General features: G+C 43.4%; 1 protein-coding gene across 5 annotated transcripts in view; it reads left to right on the top strand.

The window, feature by feature from the left end:
* Positions 1-23,686, top strand: part of rap1gds1 (RAP1, GTP-GDP dissociation stimulator 1) — a 94,448-nt gene that overhangs the window by 66,892 nt on the left and 3,870 nt on the right. For all 5 annotated transcript variants that reach the window (XM_086006395.1, XM_086006386.1, XM_086006377.1 and 2 more), the window contains 6 exons: positions 2,062-2,193; positions 7,745-7,879; positions 11,600-11,725; positions 14,767-14,906; positions 15,540-15,666; positions 22,553-22,681. In XM_086006395.1, coding sequence (XP_085862521.1) covers positions 2,062-2,193; positions 7,745-7,879; positions 11,600-11,725; positions 14,767-14,906; positions 15,540-15,666; positions 22,553-22,681 — 789 coding nt within the window. The remainder of the gene's footprint in view (positions 1-2,061; positions 2,194-7,744; positions 7,880-11,599; positions 11,726-14,766; positions 14,907-15,539; positions 15,667-22,552; positions 22,682-23,686) is intronic.

The following is a 23,686-nucleotide window of genomic DNA, read 5'->3' as shown; positions in this document are numbered from 1 at the left end:
CATGGGGGTAATTTAAACCCCAAAAAACAGGTGGGTTTGGGTCAGGTGGGAAGTTAAAATATTTAAAATTTCAAACACAAACCCAACCCACCTCAAACCCGCCCACTTTGGTTTTAAACGGAGGCGAGACAAGGGACGGGCAATCAATCCGCTCACAGGAGGCAGGTCGGTGGTCGAAACCTGTTCAGGAGGCTGCATGCCTCCGTTTTAACAAGGTTTCTATTTTTAATTGCTGTCGGCCGGGAAACCCGGCAGGTAAGAGACTAAAAGGGCTGGATCCATAAGGTAAATGCATTCACAGCACTGCTTGTGGACCAGGAGAAGCAGGAGTGTTTCCTCTAAGTCCAACAAGTCAACCCTGTTTTTATAAAAAAAAAAAAAAAAACCTTGCCCCCCCCACCTTCGCGATCACCGACCCACCCACCACTAAACCTAGGCTGTAGCCAAGCCTGTCAGTCAGGCTGGCTGTCAGCCGGGGAACCTGGGGGAAAAAATGCAAGCATGCCCTGGAGTTAAAACTCCACATCCTTCAGGGGAAACCCGCATTTCCAGATTCCCCATCCGTAACTCCTCCCGCCCCCCCCACCCGAAATATCGCCCAAGAAAATAGCGAGGCTTATGGTTCTGTAATGCAGAGTGGGGGAATCTAGCTTGGTGCCCATGATTCCCTGCACTGTGTTGTCCATCAATCATGCCACTGTTTGGAATCGCTCCACAAAGGACAGATGCTTTCAAAGTGCAAAGTAAGAAAAGCTGAAAGGCAATAACTCCCGGCCATTCTGGTACATCTTTAGCAATGGGTTGTTGTCAGGAAGAACTTCTTCACACAAAGGGGAGTGGAAATCTGGAACTCTTCCCCCAAAAAGCTGCTGAGGCTGGAGGTCAATTGAAAATGACAAAACTGAGATTGAGAGATTTTTTGTTAGGTAAGGGTATTAAGGGATAAGGAACCAAGGCGGGTGGATGGAGTTTAAGATACAGATCAGCCATGATCTAATTGAATTTCGGAACAGGCTCAAGGGGCTGAATGGCCTGCACCTGATCCTATGTTCCAATCAATAAAGAAAAAAAGAAAGAACTTGCACTGACTGTGTGTCTCTCTCCCTATCTTGACTATCTGTCGTTCTCTCTCTCTCTCTCTCTCTCTCTTTTTCCACCCCCCCCCCCCCCCCCCCCAACAAAAAAAAAGTTTGGAATCCCACAGGAGTTAACACCATGCTAGAATTATTTCAGAGGATAGATTGATATTGGCCCAGAAATTCGGGTCTCCACGGGTGAGTACGCACGGGGTACTCACCCGTAGGTCCGATGGAAGTGCCGGTTTTCTACATGCACTGCACATGCGCGGGAAACCGGCACTTCCGTTCCTCTGAAAGCAGGGGTTCAGAGGTCGAACGCGTGTGCAGGGGAAGGCTGCGCGTGTGCATCGAACTTAGGTTTTTTTTTTACAGGTTTTTCCGTGAGGGTAAGTCTGCAGAAGTTAGAAATTTAAAAAGCAGGCGTAAGGCCTTTTTACAAGGTAAGTGGTGAATTAATTAAAATTAAAACATTTTTTCCACAGATTTATTATTTTTAAATACTTTAAAGCAAGGTAAGTTTATTTTTAGCCCCGTTAGAATATAAAATTATTTTTTTCAAAAATTTATATTGTTTAAAATAGTTATTTCATGTCATTTATAGTTTATTTAAAAAATGTGATTTAAAAATTTTTTTATTTCAATGTTTAGTGCTATTTTGGGGCCGTAGTATTTACAAGTCTTGACAGCACTTCTGTCAAGACTTCTGAATGGAGCACTCCCTGCTCCGATTGGCTCTCCATGGCCCACGTGATCCCAGGGGACGCATCGAACTAACTGCGCCCCTGGGATACGCAAGCACTGCGCGCCGGCAGCTGGACCAGGCCCCCGGATCGGAATCCCACAGGGCCCACAGCTCAACGGCCGGCGCGCTGGGTAAGTGCAGGTCGGGGGCTTGCACCCGCGGGAAGCCCCCGACCCGAATTTCTGGGCCAATATATGGAAGTTACATTTTCTTATGTCGGGGTTTCTTCCTGTCTTGCAGATGAATCTATGCAGAAGCTGTTTGATGCGGGTAAAGGCAGTGTCTTTCAAAAAGTACTGTCGTGGCTTCCTTCAAGTAACCATCAGCTGCAACTCGCTGGAGCACTGGCCATTGCAAACTTTGCACGAAATGGTGAGTTTCCTATTAAAATTGGTGTTAAACCTTCAGTGATTTTCCAACTTTCAGTATTCAACTTTATTGATTAACTGTAGCTTTCAACAAAACTATTTGTTTCGACCTCTCTATTTAAAGGAAAGGAACTAGCTTTTCTATAGTGCCTTTCATATCCTCACGTCCCCAAATCACTTTATGGCCAATGAGTTACTTTTGATGTGTAGTCTCTGTTATATAGGCAAATGTAGTAGCCAAACATCATGGTTCCTCAAAAGCAGTGAGATAAATTGCCAGTTCATCTGTTTTTTAATGGTGTTGGTTGAGGGATAAATGTTGGCAGTATACCAGGAGAAGAACTCCCCTGTTCTTTGAATAGTGCCGTGGGATCCTTTACATCCAGCTTAGATTATGTGCTCAAATCCTGGAGTGGGACTTGAGCCTATGACCTCTGACTCGGAGGTGAAAGTGTTGCCACTGAGTCAGGCTTGACACTATTATTGATGTATTATCAGACAGATCCTGGGGCAACCTCTAATCTTGCCATGAAAACCAAGCAATGTATGCATATTGCACTGTGCACTTGGTCTGAGGGGATCGATCATTGCTTAGAATTGCAGGCGGGACTTGTTTAAAACTGTTTCTAAGCAATAGTTCTACCATGCTGTATCCTATCTTAACAAAATAGCTCCATTTTCTATCTTAAAGGTGCTATCTAAAATGAAAGCCATTCTTCTTTAAATCTCAAAGATTATATAGACGTGCCTAAATATGCATAAGAGCCCCATTTCACTCTCCACTCACAGCTGTAACTGGCAGCAGTTACTGTCTTTGACCATCATTTTTATATGGATAGGTTGTGAATGTTTTCTTAGGTCTTTGCAGTGCATCATATTTAGAACAACAAAAGGGATATTACTTTATGTCCATAACTGAGTGAGTTTAGAATTTTTACACAGCATTTATTTGCTAGTTCTACCCACAGAACTGCGAGGTTATAACTATCAGGAAAGCTTGAACAGGCTGGGACTCTTTTCTCTAGAAAAGGGAAGGCTGAGGGGTGACCTGATAGAGGTCTTTAAAATTATGAAAGGGTTCGATAGGGTCGACGTAGAGAAGATGTTTCCACTTGTGGGGGAAGGGGAAAAACTAAGGAATTCACGAGTACATGAGGGAGAAAGGAATAGAAGGATATGTTGATAGGGTGAGATTTAGTAAAGAGAGAGGAGACTCGTGGAGCATAAACACCGACATAGACCAGTTGGGCCGAAAGGCCTGTTTCTGTGCTGTAGGTTCTATGTAATTTAAAGGGTCACAAAATGGAAAGTTTAAAATAAACTGGAAAACTGAAGTTTGATTATGCAAATGGAAAAGGTGTATAACATTTGATACATAAAATCTTTGATTATTAGATAATGGACGAGAAGCAAAATCCTATCGTACAGATGGTGGTGAATAAAAATAGATAGAAGTGTTCTGGATTACATTTCAGTGAGGTTCCGTACTCTCTTTTTACATAAGGGTTAACTGTCCTTATGAAAGTAGGATAGCAGCTGCATCACTGCATATACTGAATTACACAGTGGGCAGACAGATGGAGTCTTGCCTTAAGCACTGAGAACAATAACTTGATGAAGACGAACTGCGATGTTGTCCACCCAACTCTATTCATTAAGGGCTCCAAACTATCTTTAGTTAGTTTATGTTCAGCTCCTTGACCTAATAATTGCTGCTGATCTAGACCGCAGCAAGCAAAAGGCAGAACATGCCAGAAAAGCTAGTGGAAGAGAGAGATTCTTCGATATTACTTGTCACTGTCAGCAACAGGCGCACACTGTAGCCTACGTGTCATGCTGCCACACAAACATTCTCTTGCTCCAAAATGGTCAGTATAGTGCAAAGCAATTCAGACTAGTGAGCTTGGTGAGGTTAGCCCACTGAATGCCTCAGTCCAACATCAAAGATATGTAACTCGTCAGTCCTCTCCTCTACATTGTTGACTGGAGCAGTACCATAAGAGTTGCTACCAATTAAATCAGACGTCCATGTCTGTAGCACAATAGCTGCTGCCGAAACGAAATGCAGAGTTAACAACCACTTGCTAAGCCCTGGTAGGTAGAACGTGCTTTAGGTAGGGAAATCTGTTGTCTCTTAGGACCAAGGACAATTTTGAGAGACAGCTGTCCTTGTTGCATGGTTTTTTCTCTTGCAGCATGCTCTTGTATATTTTTTTAAATTGAAGTTTGTGATTGTAGTAAACCACTGTTTGTATACTGTTTGCATTCCATTGTGTACATGCCTGGACATGCCTCGGCTGACTCCTCCCACAAGTCCTAGTATAAAGGTGGCTGCTCCCCAGCCCTTTGTATTTCTGGACCGGTCGACCACTCGAGGCAGACCTCCATTCTTTTGTTAATAAAAGCCTTTAGTTACTCTTCTAACTCTCAGTCTTTTATGAGTAATTGATAGCGCATCAGTGATATGTAACTCATTTCCACTGGCGGATAGGATAATGTTATACAAAGATTTACCATTGATGCTCTTGGAGGTTTGTGCTTTGCTGAGCAGTTACGCGCTTGTGCAAGCTTGCAGTCCTGAAGTTTTTATGACGGCATGTATGCCAGCTGCAATGTTTTTTGCTTTTACTTTTATATTTAAAAAAAAAAAAAATTGGTTGAGGAAATGCCGAAATTCTCATCCTGTCCTGCAGTAAGTTCCACTCGCCCATCACTCCCGTCCTTGTTCGTCTACCTTGGCTCGGTGTCCCCCACTGCATTGAATTTAAAATTCTTGTCCTTTTTTGTCTTCAGTTCCCTCCATGGTTTCACCCCATCCTCTCTCTGCAACCCGATCCCATCTTGTGTCTGGCCAAGCACCTTTCGGCCTTCTAACTCCAGTCTTTTGTGCATTATCCCCACTGTTGGTGGCATAGCCATCATCTGCCTCAACCCTAATCTCTGGAATTCTTTCCATAAACCCCTCTCTTCGCTTTTAAAAACCTTCGCAAAATCCTCCTTTTCGACCAAGTTTTCAGTCACCTTCCCCCGCCCTAACTCTTGCAGCATGACGGTTGCTTGATTTTTTTTATCTATATATTTTTTCTCCCCTCTCTGTAAAGCACCAAATGTACTATACAAATGAGAGTTGTTGAGAGATTTTTCATGAGACATGTTCTCAGCAGCACATCACTGCGGCATTTTGAATTCACAGTAATCCACGGATATTGTAAACCCTTTTTATTTAAAATTTGACATGGGCCTTCTCATCTTCTCTTTTACCAATGTCATTCCATTTTCAGCTGGCTGTAACAAATTTAAAATATTCAATAGCATTTATCTCCAGGAACAGGAAATCACTGCAGCAGAGATCATCATCATTATTTTCTGCAGGCAGAAAGTCCAATCAATCAAACATTTTTTCCTGAGCCTTTTGGTTAATTCAGTCCAATAATATCGCTGAGTTCTGAGTAATAATATTCTCTATCTTTGTGCTGATCTTTAAGATTGTGCTATTCATTAATCATTGATGATGGCCTAAAAATGGTGAAGCTCTGTAATACTAAGTAGCAGTCCCAAATGTCTTTCTGATGTGGGTCACATCACTCATTTGGAAAAAAAACGTCAGTGTTAATTCAAACCCATTCTAATCGACACCGACATAGTCAATTAATTACCTTTTTATCAGTTGCATTTTTTTTCTCTTCGTGTGGTCTGTGCCCCATTTTATTTTCCACTTGGAAGTAAGTTATGTGTCATTGGCCAGCAGCCACTTATTTTAATGGCATTGCATCCAACAGTTGGTGTGAGATGTCATTTGTAAACACTTCACCATGACCACCACAGCAAATACAGTTGTCATTGCTAATCCTGCTTTTTAACTTTTTTTTTCCCCCATTACTACCTGGATTGGAGAAACTGGTTCGGTACAAATTTCAAAAAGATAACATGCCAAAGTGGCAAATGGAATTCAGTCCGGGGAAGTAATGCATTTGGGGAGGGCTAACAAGGCAAGGGAAAGCACAATAAATGGTAGGATACTGAGAAGTGTAGAGGAACAGAAGGACCTTGGAGTGCATGTCCACAGATCCCTGAAGGTAGCAGATCAGGTAGATAAGGTGGTTAAGAAGGCATACAGGATACTTTCCTTTACCAGTCGAGGCATAGAATACAAGAGCAGGGAGGTTGTGCTTGAACTGTATAAAACACCAGTTAGGCCACAGCTCAAGTACTGCGTGCAGTTCTGATCACATTACAGGAAAGATGTGATTGCACTAGAGAGAGTACAGAGGAGATGTGCAAGGATGTTGCCAGGACTGGAGAATTTTAGCTATAAGGAAAGATTGTATAGGCTAGGGTTGTTTTCTTTGGAACAGAGGAGGCTGAGGGGAGACATAATTGAGGTGTATAAAATGATGAGGGACCTAGATAGAGTGGACAGGAAGGACCTATTTCTCCCAGCAGTGAGTTAAAAACCAGGGGCAGAGATTTAAAGTGATTGGTAGAAGGATTAGAGGGGAGTTGAAGAGAAATGTTTTCACCCAGAGGGTGGTGGGGGTCTGGAACTCACTGCCTGAAAGGGTGGTAGAGGCAGAAACCCTCATCGCATTTAAAAAGTACTTGGATATTCACTTGAAGTGCCGTAACCCACAGGGCTACGGACCAAGAGCTGGAAAGTAGGATTAGGCTGGAGAGCTCTTTTTCGGCCGACACAGACACAATGGGCTGGATTTTCTCAATGGAGGCGGGACTTCTGGTTTCTGGGTTTCAGTCCCACCCCAGCGACGTCTGACCAACCCATGCTATTTTCCCTTGATTTGGCCTGCGGGCTTACCAGCCAATTAAGGAAAAGCCGGTGACATGACATCAGCGTATGACACTTCATCTGTCGAAAACATTTTGACAGATGAATTGTCAGCGTTTGACAGCTTTGAAAAGCTGTCAAACACTGACAATCTCTGTTCTAAGGTGAGCCCTTGCACACAGGATCACCAAGACCTCTCTCAACAGAAAGCAGATGGTTGCTGCATCTGACAATGCAGCAGCCATTCTGTCATCTCTGCCGTTGAGATGAGGCACCTCCGGATCCTCAAAGGTTGAAGCCTGTAGAAAGAAGCAAAGGTAAGTAAACTTTTTCCAACACTTTACACTCACCTCTCATACTTACCTGTTCTCACTTGCACCCATCACTCACCTCTACAGCGCACTTTCCGATCCCTCTCACCCCCATAGACCCACTGCTCGCCTCGCTGACCCTGGCGGGGTTTCCCGACATCGGGAAGCCCGCATCAACAGGCGTAAAATGGTGAAAAGCCTCTTAACTGCCTGTGAACAGGCAGTTAATTGGCTCTAATCCCCTTCCCGCCTCGAGGAAATGGGTCCCTACGCGAGTCGGGGCCTCTCCTCCCGGGAAGATGGTTCAGAGGCGGGTTGGGACCCGCTCCCAATTTTTCCTATTTTCCCAGCAGTTCCACCTCCAAACCCGCCTCCTGAGGGCTGGTAAAATCCAGCCCAATGGGTCGAATAGCCTCCTCTGTGCCATAAATTTCTATGATATGTTTTTTTCCCACCCCCAGATGGAAACTGTATCCACATGGTGGAAACCGGAATTGTGCAGAAGTTGTTAGATTTACTGAATCGACACGTAGAGGAGGGGAATGTGACCGTGCAGCATGCTGCACTTAGTGCACTCCGAAATCTGGCTATTCCTGGTAAGTTTTTCTAATTGTTAAATTTAAAAAAAATACGCGCACCAAGCTTTGTTTTTATATTGTGTTTATTGGGCAATGCAACAAACATTTTCTAGAGAATGATTTGAAATTCTTGTAGACTGAACCCAATCTTTGTTTTTATTAGTAGGCTTGCACCATTAGTCTCACTCTCTTTTCCTTCTGTATAAACTTAATGCTTGCAGATAAATCCTACTTATAGTTTTAACTTGAATAATACTGTCTAACAGTGTGGTGTTTTATCTCCCTGTTGGAGAAGACCGGAGCAGATGGTACACTACCTGTGCAACTTCCAGTGTGAAATAACCCAGTAAAAAGTAACTGCTAGTCCTGAGGCATATCAGTCCTGTTTGTGGCACACTGTTACAAAATTCAGGTCTGCAGTGGATATTCCCATAGGTTCAATATAACCCGTCACTCCCATAAGTAGACCCATGTCCTCTACGATCTGGAGAGTACCATTCCCATCTCATATCTAGTTACAAGATGACATGGTCCAGGGCTGTAACAGAATCCAGTGCATACAACGAGGGGTCTTGCTGTGATTCTGTATGTGCCCCCACATGTGTTTCTCCTCTGTTCTAGAAGGCATATTGATGATCACTCTATTGAAGGAGGCTCCTCGTGTCTTTCACACATGTATTTCTTCAATTTCTTCTCCAAAGGTGGACCGAGTTAGCACTAGCCGAGGCGAAGCTTGGTTTGAATCATTAAGCCGTTTTATTCCACTGTAAATTGACTATACAAAGCAATAGTTAGGATCGGCTTCACTTGGTTCAATCAGTGCAACTTCATTACGCGTAGTGATGCAAAGTAAGGAACACGCTATGCTTTCGTACTTCAGTGATTTGTCTTAGTTGACTTAAACAAGAGGTCTCTTGACGATCCTCTGGCATTTCTAACCTCTTTGCCTCAGTGAACGCCGTCACAACATTTTCTCTAACAAGCCAGACTGCCCGAGCAGCCTGCTGAGGGCCCGAGCAGCCTGGCTGTCCGTTCAATATCTATTTTGACCACCTCATGCAGTACTGCTATTCTTCCTGTGGCCAAGTCCACCCATTACCCTAGTATTATCCTGAAAAGCAAGAAGAAACCCAAACTCTGCCATCACTGGCCACCACTTCTGGCTTCTGCTCCCTGCACTGTCAATTTTTATCTATGCTTAATGTGAAGAACTCATGGATTTAATTGTGCCCAAAATAAGAGGCCATCAAGTGCTGCCTCCCCTGCCCTCGTTCTTCCTAGACCTCCTCTGAACTCTGCTTCTACTCTGCAGCTTCTCTCTCCGCTTGTTTTGCTCTCCTTCCAAGCCCTCGTCTTCATGTAGCTCACCACTTGCTCTGGATCTAGGTCCCGACTACCTAAATTCTCCTCCTTGGCCCATGCTTGCTGACATTACCCACCTCGCTAGCTGCTGCCATTCTACTTTTTAAAAAAATAAATAAATAAATAACTGTCATCACTCCCTTAAAAAAAGAACTGAACAGGGTAAAAAAAAAAAAATCTAGAAATGGACTGGGGGAGCAAGTAGGTTTTCTTTCTATCCATCCGTTCATTTTGGGCAAGAGTGAAAAGCTGTAACAATGGGATTCGCTTTGGAATTGTTGCCTGTTTATTGAAACTTGGTTCATTCGGGTACATGTAGGCAGGGGAAGATCACAATGTAGATCTGGTTTTTAAAAACAAATGAGCACCAATGAGTAACTGCTTGTTCTAATCACATTTCATTCTACTGGGACTCAACAGAACAGGATTCTGATGTGTAGTTTTTAATATACAGAAAGCAGAGCTTACTGAATTTATTCCAGTAATTTAATCAACTGTCAGAAATATTACACACCCAGTAATTCCAGGCTGCACAGCTTACGTCTGACAGCCTGGGCCAGTTTGAGTTTCAGGTTTAATCCTTGATATCTTAAGCACTATTTATGTTTCGGAACCAGTAATGAATTTAATGCAAGTAAAAAATAAAGGTTCTTTGGCCTGTGTAAGGAGGATACTGAATCCTAATGTAGTGTAATAGTTGGTGTCTTTTATTGAGGGTACATGACAGTGGTCTAGGACGATTCTGTCTCTCTATCTCTTCCCCCAGGTCCACTTCTCACCCATGGGGCTAAGGAAATTTGGTGTGGCCTATAGCCTCATTGATATTTTGATTGCAATTCTAAACTTACTTTGTAAGGTATCATGGATGTGAACCTGCATTTTAACACGGACATGGAGTCCAGTGAACTATGAAACTGGACCAATGCAGTTCCTTCCTTAATGAAGGAATAACATTTTGATTTAATTTGCTTTTAATGAGGATCATTATAAGGGCACCAGTTCCAGACAGCCCCTTTTCCTGAGAGTCATCCCGCCCTATTTCTTTGCACTTCCATCACACACCTGCTTAGAGTACCACTGATTTTTTCTCAGGCCCCTCTTCACACTTCTTGAGATCTTTATGTCTCAATTTTACCACGTTTTTTAATTTAAACCAAACTCCAGGTATCTGAGCCCAAAGAAGGGGGACCCGAAAAAGTTAGCAGAGTTCATAGTGGATCATTGGGTTTGACATTTTAGCACGGTTAGCAGTAAATATTTTTCCCCTGTTCACTGTAAATAGGAGAGCTCTTCAAAAAGTGCTGATTAAGTCAATAAATACAACTATATCCCTCATTATCATGACCAAATCCAGTGCCACTTTCAAATGAGCTTTCTTAATCACACCTTGTAGCAGATCAGTAATAACTTGAGAATGCTTTAGAATGAAAATATGTATTTTGTGTGTGTGTGTGTTACATAAATGTATGTAAAGGTTGTGGGATTAAGAAGCGCCTGGGGGCTGGACTTTGGTATCAGAGGGTGGGTCATGGGTTTAGAGGTACTGCGACAGTGGTCCTGGGATTTGATACTACCTGTACTGGAAAAGGAAAACCTAGGATTTGGTAGAATTGTGTGGGAGGTGGGTGGAATGCAGAGTTTGGCTCACCAATGGTTCCTGGGCTGTGGCAGTACTGGTCCCAGGACGTAGCGGTACTACAGTAGGGGATTCGGAGATGTGACTGGGGGAGGGGATCCTGGGCTTTTAGTGGTTGAGGCCCAGCGCTGCAAACTTCCATGAGAGATCATTTTTATACTCCCAATAGACCTTCTACGTGTAAGTATATGGACACATATCGTTTACGTGTAGCCTCAGTACGCAAACATCTGTCAATGTCTCGCTGACTCATGGGTCCTCAGATCTGTTAGGTACGAGTTGTCGGATAGCTCTGGGAAGAATATCCTGCCCAATGCCAAGCTTTTGAGGGGCTGAAGCCTCGGAATCTGAAACAGTACTCAAAGATAGATAAGTCACTAATGGGCTGGGGATTTGGCCAGGGCTATAGGGGGATGGCAAGTTGCACGTAGGCGAAGACGTAAATCCAGGGCCACAGACCGGGGATTGGGGAAGGAATGGAAAGTGAGCAGCCCAATTAGATATAGCCATACAGGCTCGCCTACTTGAACGTTAGGTTTATAGAAGTAGAAATATACTTTTCAGCTTAAAATGAAAAGCCAAGTGTGATGAAATTATCATAATGCAAACACAAAGACACAATGTTATATATTATAGTTCTCAAGTCTTTCTCTATTTTCCACTGTCGCTGCCTGCTTACTGTCCTGGTCAGGTAGCATATGAAAATCACATTCGCTTGAATTCCTTTTTTTTTCTCCCAGTATTAAATAAAGCTAAGATGCTGTCTGCAGGAGTTGCCGAGGAAGTGCTGAAATTTCTGAAGTCTGAGATGCCACCTGTCCAATTCAAACTACTTGGAACGCTGCGCATGTTAATTGATGCACAAGGTATCATGGTTATGTGTAAAATGTTTGTTAATGGCGAAATTGTATTTCCATGAATTTTTAAATTGCTCGTCATAAAAACCTGCCAGACAGGTCTGTGGTTTGCATCTTAAAATGGCAGAATGTAAAAGTTTTCACCTGGCAAATGGCTATTATGAAGATGCCTGGAGTGGAGATGAGCCATCTCGTAGGGAGAGGAAATTGGCCAGCAAGTGTCTCTTTCCTGTTCTCATACCTGCTTGAAACTGGTTGCAAAATTCTCAGGGAGCTGAGAGCAGATGGCCTGCCTGTTGTCCTGGTCCAGGACATGGAGAGGTGACCCGAAAAGAAATGGAATAACTTGCTTTTTTTTAATATTTAAATGAAGCAAACTCTCTGGTCAGCGCTTAGGTAGCTGATTTCAGCCAGGGTTACATAGGATTAAATAGGATATACGGCACAGAAACAGGCCATTCGGCCCAACCAGTCCAGGCCGGCGTTTATGCTCCACACGAGCCGCCTCCTGTTTTTCCTCATCTAAATCTATCAGCATGACCCTCTGTTCCCTTCTCCCTCATATGCTTGTCTAGCCTCCCCTTAATGACGGTAGGGACTCTACAGTTGCTGAAAGTGTCCTTGTGCTGGGGAGGAGGAATTCACCAAGGGTCCTTGTGGCAAATTCTGCTGAAAAGCGTGTGTGGGCATCAGGCAACGGCAGTATCAGACTTAAATAGAGCCCGCACGTGGTCACATAGCCTGCTGATGACCATCTATTGCCTCCTACATGAGGTCCCGGAGGGTTACTGGTGCATGTGCAACCTTTCTCCAGTATAAGCTGCTACTTTCAGGAGTCAGTGGGCAAGAGGAATTTGCAGCAGTGAATGACAATTCTTGCGTATAGTCAAACCTCAACAGCCCCAATGTTACAAACCTCACACTACAAGTTCTTCCTGTTCCCGGATGGAGCTCTAGGATTATTAAAATGAACTGATGAAGACTGCATTCGTGATCAGAATGAACTTCATAATGTGATTTCATAATATGAAATTCCTGCAGGGCTCTAATTGTCAATGGTCTGCATAATTATAGACCTACTAGTCAGTTTCTGTAATCGCACATGGGAAGCCAAGTGTAGTGTTCAGGTGAAGCAGAGTTACAGGATGGGATTAATTGGACTTAATTCAGTCCCCATTTTAATTGCATACTCATTTCTTTATTCCCATTATAAATTCCTAAATCCACATTTATAATGGACGCTGCCTTTGTAAATTTGTCACGCTTAATTACACCCTGGTGACGCTGCTGCAAAAACGCACACTAGCTGAGAGAGGGTCCTTTTCTGTGAAATGCTCCCCCTTAACTCTGTATAGACAATATGGGCTGGATTTTGTCAATGGGGACGTGATGGAGGTGGGACTCCCACTTTTTGGGTTGTAGTCCCGCCTCCATCGATTTGTGGCCAACCCACGTGATTTTCCCTTGATTGACCTTGTTAAGCCCACCCAGCGGGCTCAGGCCAATTAAGGGACACCCAGTTACAGGTGACGTCAGGGATTGACATTTCATCTGTCAAGAGCTTTTGACAGATGAAATATCAGCATTTGACAGCTCTGTGAAGCTGTCAAACACTGACAATCTGACTTCTAACTTGAGTCCTTCTCCACAGACTCAGTTAGAAATCTCTCCAGAACAGAAAGCAGAGACTGCAATTTTTGACAGCTCGCGGCCATTCTGCTTTCTGTGCCAGTGAGATGAGGGACTCCCGAGACCTGAAGGAAGGAAGCCTGCATTAGTAAGTAAAGGTAAGTAAAATTTATTTAAACACTTTACACACACCAAACACACTTACCTCTGCCCGCATGCACCCATCTCTCACCTGAACACCAGACATCTTGAACCCTCCAAGCCCGACGGTCCGCCTCGTTAACTTGGCGTGGTTTGGAGCCATCGGGAAGCCCACACTTCAGGGCTAAAAATAGGGATTAGGCCAAAAACTGCCTGTTAACAGGCAGTTAATTGGCACTAATCCCCTTCCCGCCTCGGGAAGGCGGCTCCCAGCACAGGCCGGGTACCCGCCTCCTGGGAAACGAGCATGGGGGCGGGAAGGGTTCGTGCCCCCTGATTCTGCAATTTTCCCCCCACTCCCGCCTCCACGGGGCTTGGAAATTCAAGCCCTATACCTTTCGTGATTCAATTCGCCCAGAGTAGCTAATTCACCATGTACTGTAGTATCGTGACAAAGAAGACCATCTTTATTGATGGCCTGAACTGTTTATTTCAGCTAACTGAGCAGTGGGCTGTGTTCTCCCTAAGGGGCGCGGCCGCGCATCAATTGGGAGGTCCCGCGACAAGCTGTTGCCGCTGGAAGATACCGCACATGCGCAGCCACACGGCAAATTTAAAGGGCACCGCACATGAACATGAAAGAAAAAAATGAGAAGAAACATTGCCAGTGGGGTCTTCCCATTTGTTTCAAAACACAAGTAAGCAGTGTCATATCAGTGATGGACCTCCTATTAAAGGCGCTATATAAAAGCAGGTTTTTGTTGTATGGGCAGTGATGGTCATTTATGATGCCAGGTAAGGGTTTGAGTTATTCCGAAAACCCACCTCCATTTGCTGTTTTGAACCTTCTGAACTGATGCCAATGTTGACCACACACCAAATCAGGGGTATGAGTCTGTGCATCCATAATAGCAGTCCAGATTTCTAGTGCAACCCTCCTCTAGTTTGTCACTTCCACCCAACCACTCTCTTCCCACGCTACCCGGCTATGGGAAAAATAAAATGAATTCTGCGTGTTACGTAAATGCCGCACCTATTGTGCGCATGTGGTGTCATTTAAAAAGAGAAATGGAGTATACACTTTGATTAAGTTATGCGCCAGTATAAGCAGAGCAGTTTCGCTAAATCCACCCACATAAGTTCAAGTGCTGAATGTGGTTTGTGATGCGATGTAACAACAGCTTAGAAACTGGTAGTGATTTGTGGAGGAACTGTTTCCTGAAGCACTCTTCCACGTGCTCGAATTCTCTGATTTCTATTCTGTCTGTTTCCCGCTGTAGCTGAAGCAGCTGATAAGCTGGGGAAGAACATTAAACTGGTGGAGCGTTTGGTAGAATGGTGTGATGCAAAGGATCACGCAGGTGTCATGGGTGAATCAAACCGGCTGCTCTCCGCACTTATCAGGCACAGCAAGTCAAAGGTATGTTTTCAGGAACGCTGCTTCCTAAAAGTAGCATCCCTGAGTGGTAAACTTGGGAATCTGCACATCTGGTATGTTACAGTACTGAATATAAGAAGTCACACAACACCAGGTTATAGTCTCAACAGCTTTATTTGAAATCACAAGCTTTCGGAGCGCTGACTTCACCTGACGAAGGAGCAGCGCTCCGAAAGCTTGTGATTTCAAATAAAGCTGTTGGACTATAACCTGGTGTTGTGTGACTTCTTACATTTGTCCACCCCAGTCCAACACCGGCATCGCCACATCACAGTACTGAATAGACAGGCCAATGTGTGGGAACCAGAATGAACAACTGACAAAAAAAAACATGGCTGTAGAATGGTTAAATGGAACACTTACTCCATGAAAAGCAACAAAATCCAATCGGCAGTGCTCTGCCAAAGCTAATTATTTGGAAAGTGGCTAAAGTAGTAAAGCTAGTAAACCATAAACGTTAATCACTCATTTCTCCTTGCTAGTGATATGGAGGCTCTTTAAACTTTGTTTTTTTGTTTTAGTACTCTGCTAGGATTTGATTTCAGTGTACTCATGTTCATTTGTTCTTCAAAATACTAACTACTGTTTCCTTTCCCGTCTTCCCTGCTTCATAAGGATGTTGTCAAGACCATTGTTCAAAGTGGTGGCGTTAAGCATTTGGTCACTATGGCAACGAGCGAACATGTTATAATGCAGAATGAAGCTCTTGTTGCTCTGGGATTGATTGCTGCCCTGGAACTTGGTGAGTGGTGAACATAAAATTGTAGGGCCCCTTTTTGGGCAGTTTGTTGCAACTTTCATTACGTTTTGTGGGAACACAAACATGTTAGTGCATTGAACACCACTTTCTAAATAAGAGGGCCTATGACGACAGCCCTTTTAATATCATTGCTTTTGACTGTAATTGACACTGAAACATGGTTTTTGAATCCCAGTGAACACTAGGCAAGGCTCGTCCATTTAATTGTCCCAAATTTTCAATCCCAGTGCAAAGAATTGTGCTGCGCAGTAATGAATACTTTCGGCTTTCGCTCTAGGTTTGCAGAAATCTGCTTCTCGGGAAGACAATTTTTTGCAATTGTGTAGCGACGACCTTGGAAAGAAATGTAAACCAATTCCTCCCAGTTCACCTGCACGAATCGTACGGTGAGAGGTTCATCTGTTTGAGGCAGAGAGAAAACAATACGAAATGGATAGCTGAGGACTGAAAACCAGCTGTCCCTTGCACCCACCAGTCATTCACTGTCCCTGTCTCCCCAACGCTGGCAGATTCGCCGTTAGGAGATTGTAGCCACCCTTTCCCGGACAGGTAGGACCTCTTCGCATGTGGCTGGGCGAGGGAGAGACAGCCCCTGAGATACCCCACAAAGCAAGGGAATACATTTTCAGAATGCCATTTCCAAGGAAATGTTGATCCTAGACGTGCAAAGGCCACGGGAAACTGCAGGTTCGAGTACAAATTTGAGGTTTCTGGAATTATTAATTTATCTTGCCTACTCTTTTCAACCTTGATGCTGTCTTGCGTTTTGGGCCTCGGCTGATCAACTAGGTAGCTCAACTTTAAAAAAAGAAAGCATAGCTTCAGATTTTACATCCATTGTGTTCCAGTGTGACCTGACATATTCTGAATTTAAAAAAAAATTAAGCAACATCTTTGCCTTGAGATTTTTACAGCGACCCAGCCACCTCATTCATTATTGTGGCAACCAGCCCACGTACTAGCTTTTGCCTCAGTACTTCCTACTATGTAACGAAACATTCTGGAGAAATCAATATATACATATTATTCGCGACTTTTTTTTAACATCTCTTCTGTTTTCAACCCTTCAACGGGAACCTTTTGTACAAATCATGAAAAAGAAAACTCGTACATCATTTTTGGAACACAACTGTGTGTTTACTGGTGTATTTATGACACAAGATCAGCAGAGCGTCCTTGTAGGAGAAAGTATAGTACAGTACTTTGCATATTAATGATCTAGACAAGGGAACTAGATGTAATATCTCCAAATTTGCAGACGACACAAAGCTGGGTGGGTGTGTGCGCTGTGAGGAGGATGCCGAGAAACTCCAGGATGATTTGGACAGGTTGGGTTATTGGGCAAAAGCATGGCAGATGCAATATAACATGGATAAATGTGAGGTTATCCACTTTGGTGTCAAAAACAGGAAGGCAGATTATTATCTGAACGGCAATAGATTGGGAGAAGGGGAAGTGCAACGAGACCTGGGTGTCCTTATACACCAGTCGCTGAAGGTAAGCATGCAGGTGCAGCAGGCGGTTAAGAAGGCAAATGGTATAAAGAACATAAGAAATAGGAGCAGGAGCAGGCCAATCGGCCCCTCGAGCCTGCTCCACCATTCAATAAGATCATGGCTGATCTGATCCTAACCTCAAATCTTCTATCACTCTGCATCTACCTGAACCCATGTGATCTCCCGGGAGAGGCGAAAAACCAGATAAAGACCCAATGGCCAATTTGGGAGAAAAAAATCTGGGAAATTCCTCTCCGACCCATCTAGGCGATCGAAATTCTTCCAGGAGATCACTCTGTCCCTATATTTTCTACAGTACTTACCTTCTGTGAAGGCGATCTCCAGCCCAGCCAGGAACAGGAATAAAACCACCTCCTGAAATCTAACACCGAATTAGAACACAGTAGGAGCAGAACAAGGCTACACGGCCCCTGGGCCCACTCCACTACCCACAGGGCCATGACCATTCCGAACCTAGACTCATGTCCAATTTCCTGCCCGCTCCCCGTAACCCTTAATTCCCTTTACTTCTAGGAAACTATCTATTTCTGTTTTAAATTTATTTAATGATGTAGCTTCCACAGCTTTCTGGGGCAGCAAATTCCACAAACCTACCACCCTCTGAGTGAAGAAGTTTCTCCTCATCTCAGTTTTGAATGAGCAGCCCCTTATTTTAAGATTATGCCCCCTAGTTCTAGTTTCACCCATCATTGGGAACATCCTCACCGCATCCACCCGATCCAACCCCTTCACAATCTTATATGTTTCAATAAGATCGCCTCTCATTCTTCTGAACTCCAATGAGTAGAGTCCCAATCTACTCAACCTCTCCTCATATGACCACCCCCTCATCCCCGGGATTAACCGAGTGAACCTTCTTTGTACTGACTCGAGAGCAAGTATGTCTTTTCTTAAGTATGGACACCAAAACTGTATGCAGTATTCCAGGTGCGGTCTCACCAATACCTTGTACAACTGCAGCAATACCTCCCTGTTTTTATATTCCATCCCCCTAGCAATAAAAGCCAACATTCCATTGGCCTTCTTGATCACTTGCTGCACCTGCATACTAACTTTTTGAGTTTCGTGCACCAGGACCCCCAGATCCCTTTGTACTACAGTACTTTCCAGTTTCTTGCCATTAAGATAATAACTTGCTCTATGATTTTTCCTGCCGAAGTGCATAACCTCACACTTTCCAGTATTGTATTCCATCTGCCAAATCTCTGCCCACTTAGCCTGTCTATGTCCCTTTGCAGGTTTTTTATGTCCTCCTCACTCACTACTTTCCGTCCCATCTTTGTATCATCTGCAAACTTTGATATGTTACACTCGGTCCCCTCCTCCAAATAGTTAATATAGATTGTAAAGAGTTGGGGACCCAGCACTGACCCCTGCGGAACACCACTAGTTACTGATTGCCAATCTGAGAACGAACCATTTATCCCAACTCTCTGCTTTCTGTTAGAGAGCCAATCCTCCACCCACGCCAGAATATTACCCCCAATCCCATGATTTTTTATCTTGAGCAATAATCTTCTGTGTGGCACCTTGTCAAATGCCTTTTGGAAGTCTAAATACACTACGTCCACTGGTTCCCCTTTATCCACCCTGTATGTTACTTCCTCAAAAAACTCAAGCAAATTTGTCAAACATGACTTCCCCTTCATGAAACCATGCTGAGTTTGTCCTATTAAATTATGTTTATCCAAATGTCCCGTTACTGTCTCCTTAATAATGGACTCTTAACATTTTACCAACCACAGATGTTAGGCTAACAGGTCTATAGTTTCCAGCCTTCTGCCTACTACCCTTTTTAAATAAGGGTGTTACATTAGCAGTTTTCCAATCTGCCGGGACCTTTGCTGAGTCCAGTGAGTTTTGGAAAATTATTACCAATGCATCCACAATCCCTACCGCTACTTCCCTCAAGACCCTAGGATGCAAGCCATCAGGTCCAGGGGATTTATCCTGCTTAAGTCCCATTATTTTACCAAGTACCACTTCCTTAGTGATTTTAATCGTATTTAGCTCCTCCCCCCTAGAGCCCCCTGTTTGTCCAGTGTTGGGATATTCTTAGTGTCCTCTACTGTAAAGACTGATACAAAATAATTGTTCAGTGTTTTTGCCATCTCCATGTTTCCCACCATTAATTTCCCGGTCTCATCCTCTAAGGGACCAACATTTACTTTAGCCACCCTTTTTCTTTTTATATAACTATAGAAACTTTTACTGTCTGTTTTTATATTTTTTGCTAATTTACTTTCATAATCCATCTTCCCTTTCTTAATCAATCTTTTAGTTATTTTTTGCTGTCTTTTAAAGACTTCCCAATCTTCCATCCTCCCACTAGATTTGGCTACCTTATATGCCCTTGTTTTTAGTCGGATACTATCCTTAATTACTTTACTTAGCCACGGATGGCTATCTTTTCTTTTACACCCTTTTTTCCTCAGTGGAATATATTTTTTTTGGAAGTTGTAAAATAACTCCTTAAATTTACACCACTGGTCATGTACCGTCTTACCCTTTAATCTATTTTCCCAGTCCACTCTAATTAATTCCGCTCTCATACCTTCATAGTCTCCTTTATTCAAGCTCAGCACGCTTGTTTGAGATCCAACCTTCTCACCCTCTAATTGAATATGGAACTCAACCATGTTATGGTCACTCGTTCCAAGGGGATCCTTTGCTAGTATGTTGGCCTTCGTAGTGAGAGGGTTCGAGTACAGGAACAAGGATGTCTTGCTGCAGTTGTACAGGGCCTTGGTGAGACCACACCTTGAGCATTGTGTGCAGTTTTGGTCGCCTTACCCGAGGAAGGATGTTCTTGCCCTGGAAGGAGTTCAGCGAAGATTCACCAGGCTGATACCTGGGATGGCAGGAATGACGTATGAGGAGAGATTGGGACGATTGGGCTTGTACTCGCTGGAGTTTAGAAGAATGAGAGGGGATCTCATTGAAACTTATAAAATTCTGACAGGACTGGACAGACTAGATGCAGGAAGGATGTTCCCGATGGTCGAGGAGTCCAGAACCAGGGGTCACAGTCTAAGGATAAGGGGTAAGCCATTTACGACAGAAATGAGGAGGAATTTCTTCACCCAGAGAGTGGTGAACCTGTGGAATTCTCTACCACAGAAGGCAGTAGAGGCCAATTCATTAAATATATTCAAGAAGGAGTTGGATATATTTCTTACGGCTAAAGGGATCAAGGGATATGGGGAGAAAGCAGGCAGGGTACTGAATTTGGATGATCAGCCATGATCGCATTGAATGGCGGAGCAGGCTCGAGGAGCCGAATGGCCTACTCCTGCTACTATCTTCTATGTAAATTATCTTTAATACCACTCTGAATAAACTGATGCTAAATTTAAGCACATTTCCACTTGACACTCAGTTTATACCGCTCAGAATTATTTGACTGATACGAGAACTATTTCATTTTCTTAGGCCAGATTGAAACACAGAGCCAAGTGGTGTAAGGATCATCACTTAACTACTCTACTGTGCAACAACGTTCCCTCTAAGCTGTGCGGCCGCGCAGCTCTCCACTGCTCCTGCGCCGCCTGGGGCAGGTCTTTCCAATGTTAAATTTCGCACGTGCGCAAAACTGACTGGGCTGCACACCCAAAAAAAAATTAGGGGGAACATTGCTGTGCAATATAGACTTTGTTAACAAAAACTCGGGGACACCTATAGTCTGTGTTTTGATATGTCAGTCCTCTGTCTTGATACAGAGTGCCAAGAGGGTTAAGTATTTCATGCCGATTTTCTTTATTTAACATAGGGCTCAACTACTGCAATGGTTTAGTTAATGAAGACACTATGATGTGCAACTCAGCTATGATCCAAAATTCATTCCCTCCTTATACTGAGCTAGCTGACCTTGGCCACGTTGGCACCACCACAGTTGATTTAGGGAGAGTGAATATCTGCAAGGATTTTCAATAGCTATCCCAATCTCCCTTTCTGAAATAGTGCATGTGTAGGGGGAGAGCAAGATCAAACTGGCCTGCGGTGCCCCTTTGGTGTAATAGCTTAACTGAGCTTAATGTTTAGACTCTGTGCGTGAATTGTGGCTACTCGGACGATCTACCTGGCGATAGCCATTGCCGGTTTGGACTTGCCCTAGCAAGTGTTGGAGAGGAAGGGATTTTTTTTTTTTTTTTTTAATTCTGTTTTGAATGAGCTTTTCCAATGAGTTGCTTCAGTAGATGCAGTAGTGCATTGACGGGCTGATGTTTAATTTTATACAGAAAGGAACAAAGGCTGAAATAGGATTTTATTTTAAACTAAAATGAAGTACCGTCCAGAGGAAATGCCTGCTGATAATTACAATATTGCATCTTTAGAAATAATTAATACTCTCTGCCTATAAACCAAAAAAAGACTGTTCCTATCCTGGTGTGATACTCTGCTCAGCGCTTCCCCTGACAGCATGAGTGAGAACAATAACTCACAATGTGGGGAAAGTGCTGACATAGTACAGCACATTAGCGCTCCAACATACCTCATTGCTTTCTGATCTGTTATATTGTAGTTGTACAGATTCTGTAGTTATCAGCTCTTTTTATTTCCCCCGCGTCTAATGATAGATGCATTTACAAAGGAAATAGCAAACCACCACAGCAGAGGCATCGTGCCACCTAGTATTCAGTAGAGGAAATGTTGAGGCCAGTGATAAATATCTTCACTCTGAGATTGACTGAGTACTTCATTGAAGGATTTGAATTTTGTAGCTTGAGAAAATCAGTTGCAGCTGCTTTGCTGACGTCAGTTTATTGTTTCTGATGTCTGTTACGCCTGTGGTGTTTCTGGACAGTAGTTTTAAAAATATAGACCAATTTGAGCCCTATATTTATCCACAGGCAGATCCGATTGAACACGAACAACAAAGTAGCAAGTACATTACAGGCTTGGGTTCACTTCGGATGCATATAACCCAAGCAGACTCTCAATATGTCTTCCGTTCAGTACAATTACCATGATTCGGAATAAATATAAATTCATTTTAGAATACATCAGAAGTTAGTAATATACATGAGCCAGATTTATCACACTTCAGAGTGATGAGGCACACAGCAGTGTCAAAAGATCTGATGCGTTCCCACCGCAGCAAAGCATCGCACCTTGGTTCTGTCATTGTGTTTGTGACCACAAGGACAGCCATGATGTCCTGTTCCTTGGTCGCAGTACGTTTGCAAGGGAAATGTTTAGCGTGAGATTTATTTTAGTGTGTGTGTGAAGAGAAGCAGCTTCATGGACAGAGTCAATCTATTGTGGCCAATGGAAATTATATGGTTTAAAAACTTATATTTTGTTTCTAAAAACTCAGTTTTGACATACCTTTTTGTTTTCTCCCCTGCTAGGTACAGCTGAACAGGATCTGGAGAATGCTAAACTTGTGCAGATTCTACACAAATTGCTTTCTGATGATGTCAGTGCACCCGAAATCAAGTACAACTCAATGATAATGATTTGTACCATAATGGGATCAGGTGAGGCTAGTGGACACAAGCAGTCCTTGTTAATACATAACCTTGTCTACAAATCAGAATAGTGCAATTGATACAAAGTATTTACAGCACAGAAACAGGCCATTCGGCCCAACTGGTCCGTGCCGGTGTTTATGCTCCACACCAGCCTCCTCCCACCCATGTTTATTTCGCCCTATCAACATATCCTTCTATTCCTTTCTCACTCATGTGTTTATCCAGCTTCCCCTTAAATGCATCTCTGCTATTCACCTTAACCACTCCCTGTGGTAGCGAGTTCCACATTCTCGCCACACTCTCTGGGTAAAGAAGTTTCTCCTGAATTCCCTATTGGATTTATTAGTGACTATCTTATATTGATGGCCCTTTTTTCTGGTCTTGTCCGCAAGGGGAAACGCCTTCTCTACGTCTACCCTATCCCACCCTTTCATAATCTTGAAGACCTCTATCAGGTCAACTCTCAGTCTTATTTTTTCTAGAAAAGAGCCCCAGCCTGTTCACTCTTGCTGCTGCTGAATAAACATTGCAGTGCAGCAAAAACATTTTTAATTTGGCAGCAATAGGCTAAAGGGTCTTCCAAAGCTAGTGAGAACAAGCCAATAGGACCTTTGGGTGTCTCGGTGCCAGTGTACTAGATTTTGCCTACACGATTAGAGCCATTAAAACCCACGATTCCTTCTGGCTGACAGGTCAGCTTGCTGCTGGCTAGCTAAACTCCGTGTCTTTAGCGGTCCTTCAGTGCCTTTGTAGCAGCTACATTGATCAGATTTCCTGTACTTGATGTGTGAATGCCTGCTGAAGCTAAAGTAATAGCAGGCTAGTCTGGTTTCTCTATGTCACTAGTAATTTCCTTGTCATGCATTCCAAGTTTAGATTGGCCAGATGTTGTCAATAAAGTGCTAAACATTTGTAATCACTTTGTTTATTCCTGAATCCGGAGGCTTATTAGGCCTGGAGACCCCATCAGTATTACCATTAATAATCAAAACAGTTGAAAATTATTTTTTT

Source organism: Somniosus microcephalus, chromosome 2 (genome assembly GCF_052327205.1).
Source record: "Somniosus microcephalus isolate GS21.2 chromosome 2, FLI_Smic_1.0, whole genome shotgun sequence".
Classification (NCBI taxonomy): Eukaryota; Metazoa; Chordata; class Chondrichthyes; order Squaliformes; family Somniosidae; genus Somniosus; species Somniosus microcephalus.
The sequence above is the reverse complement of the archived record's forward strand: the minus strand, read 5'-3'. Positions and strand labels throughout refer to the sequence as shown.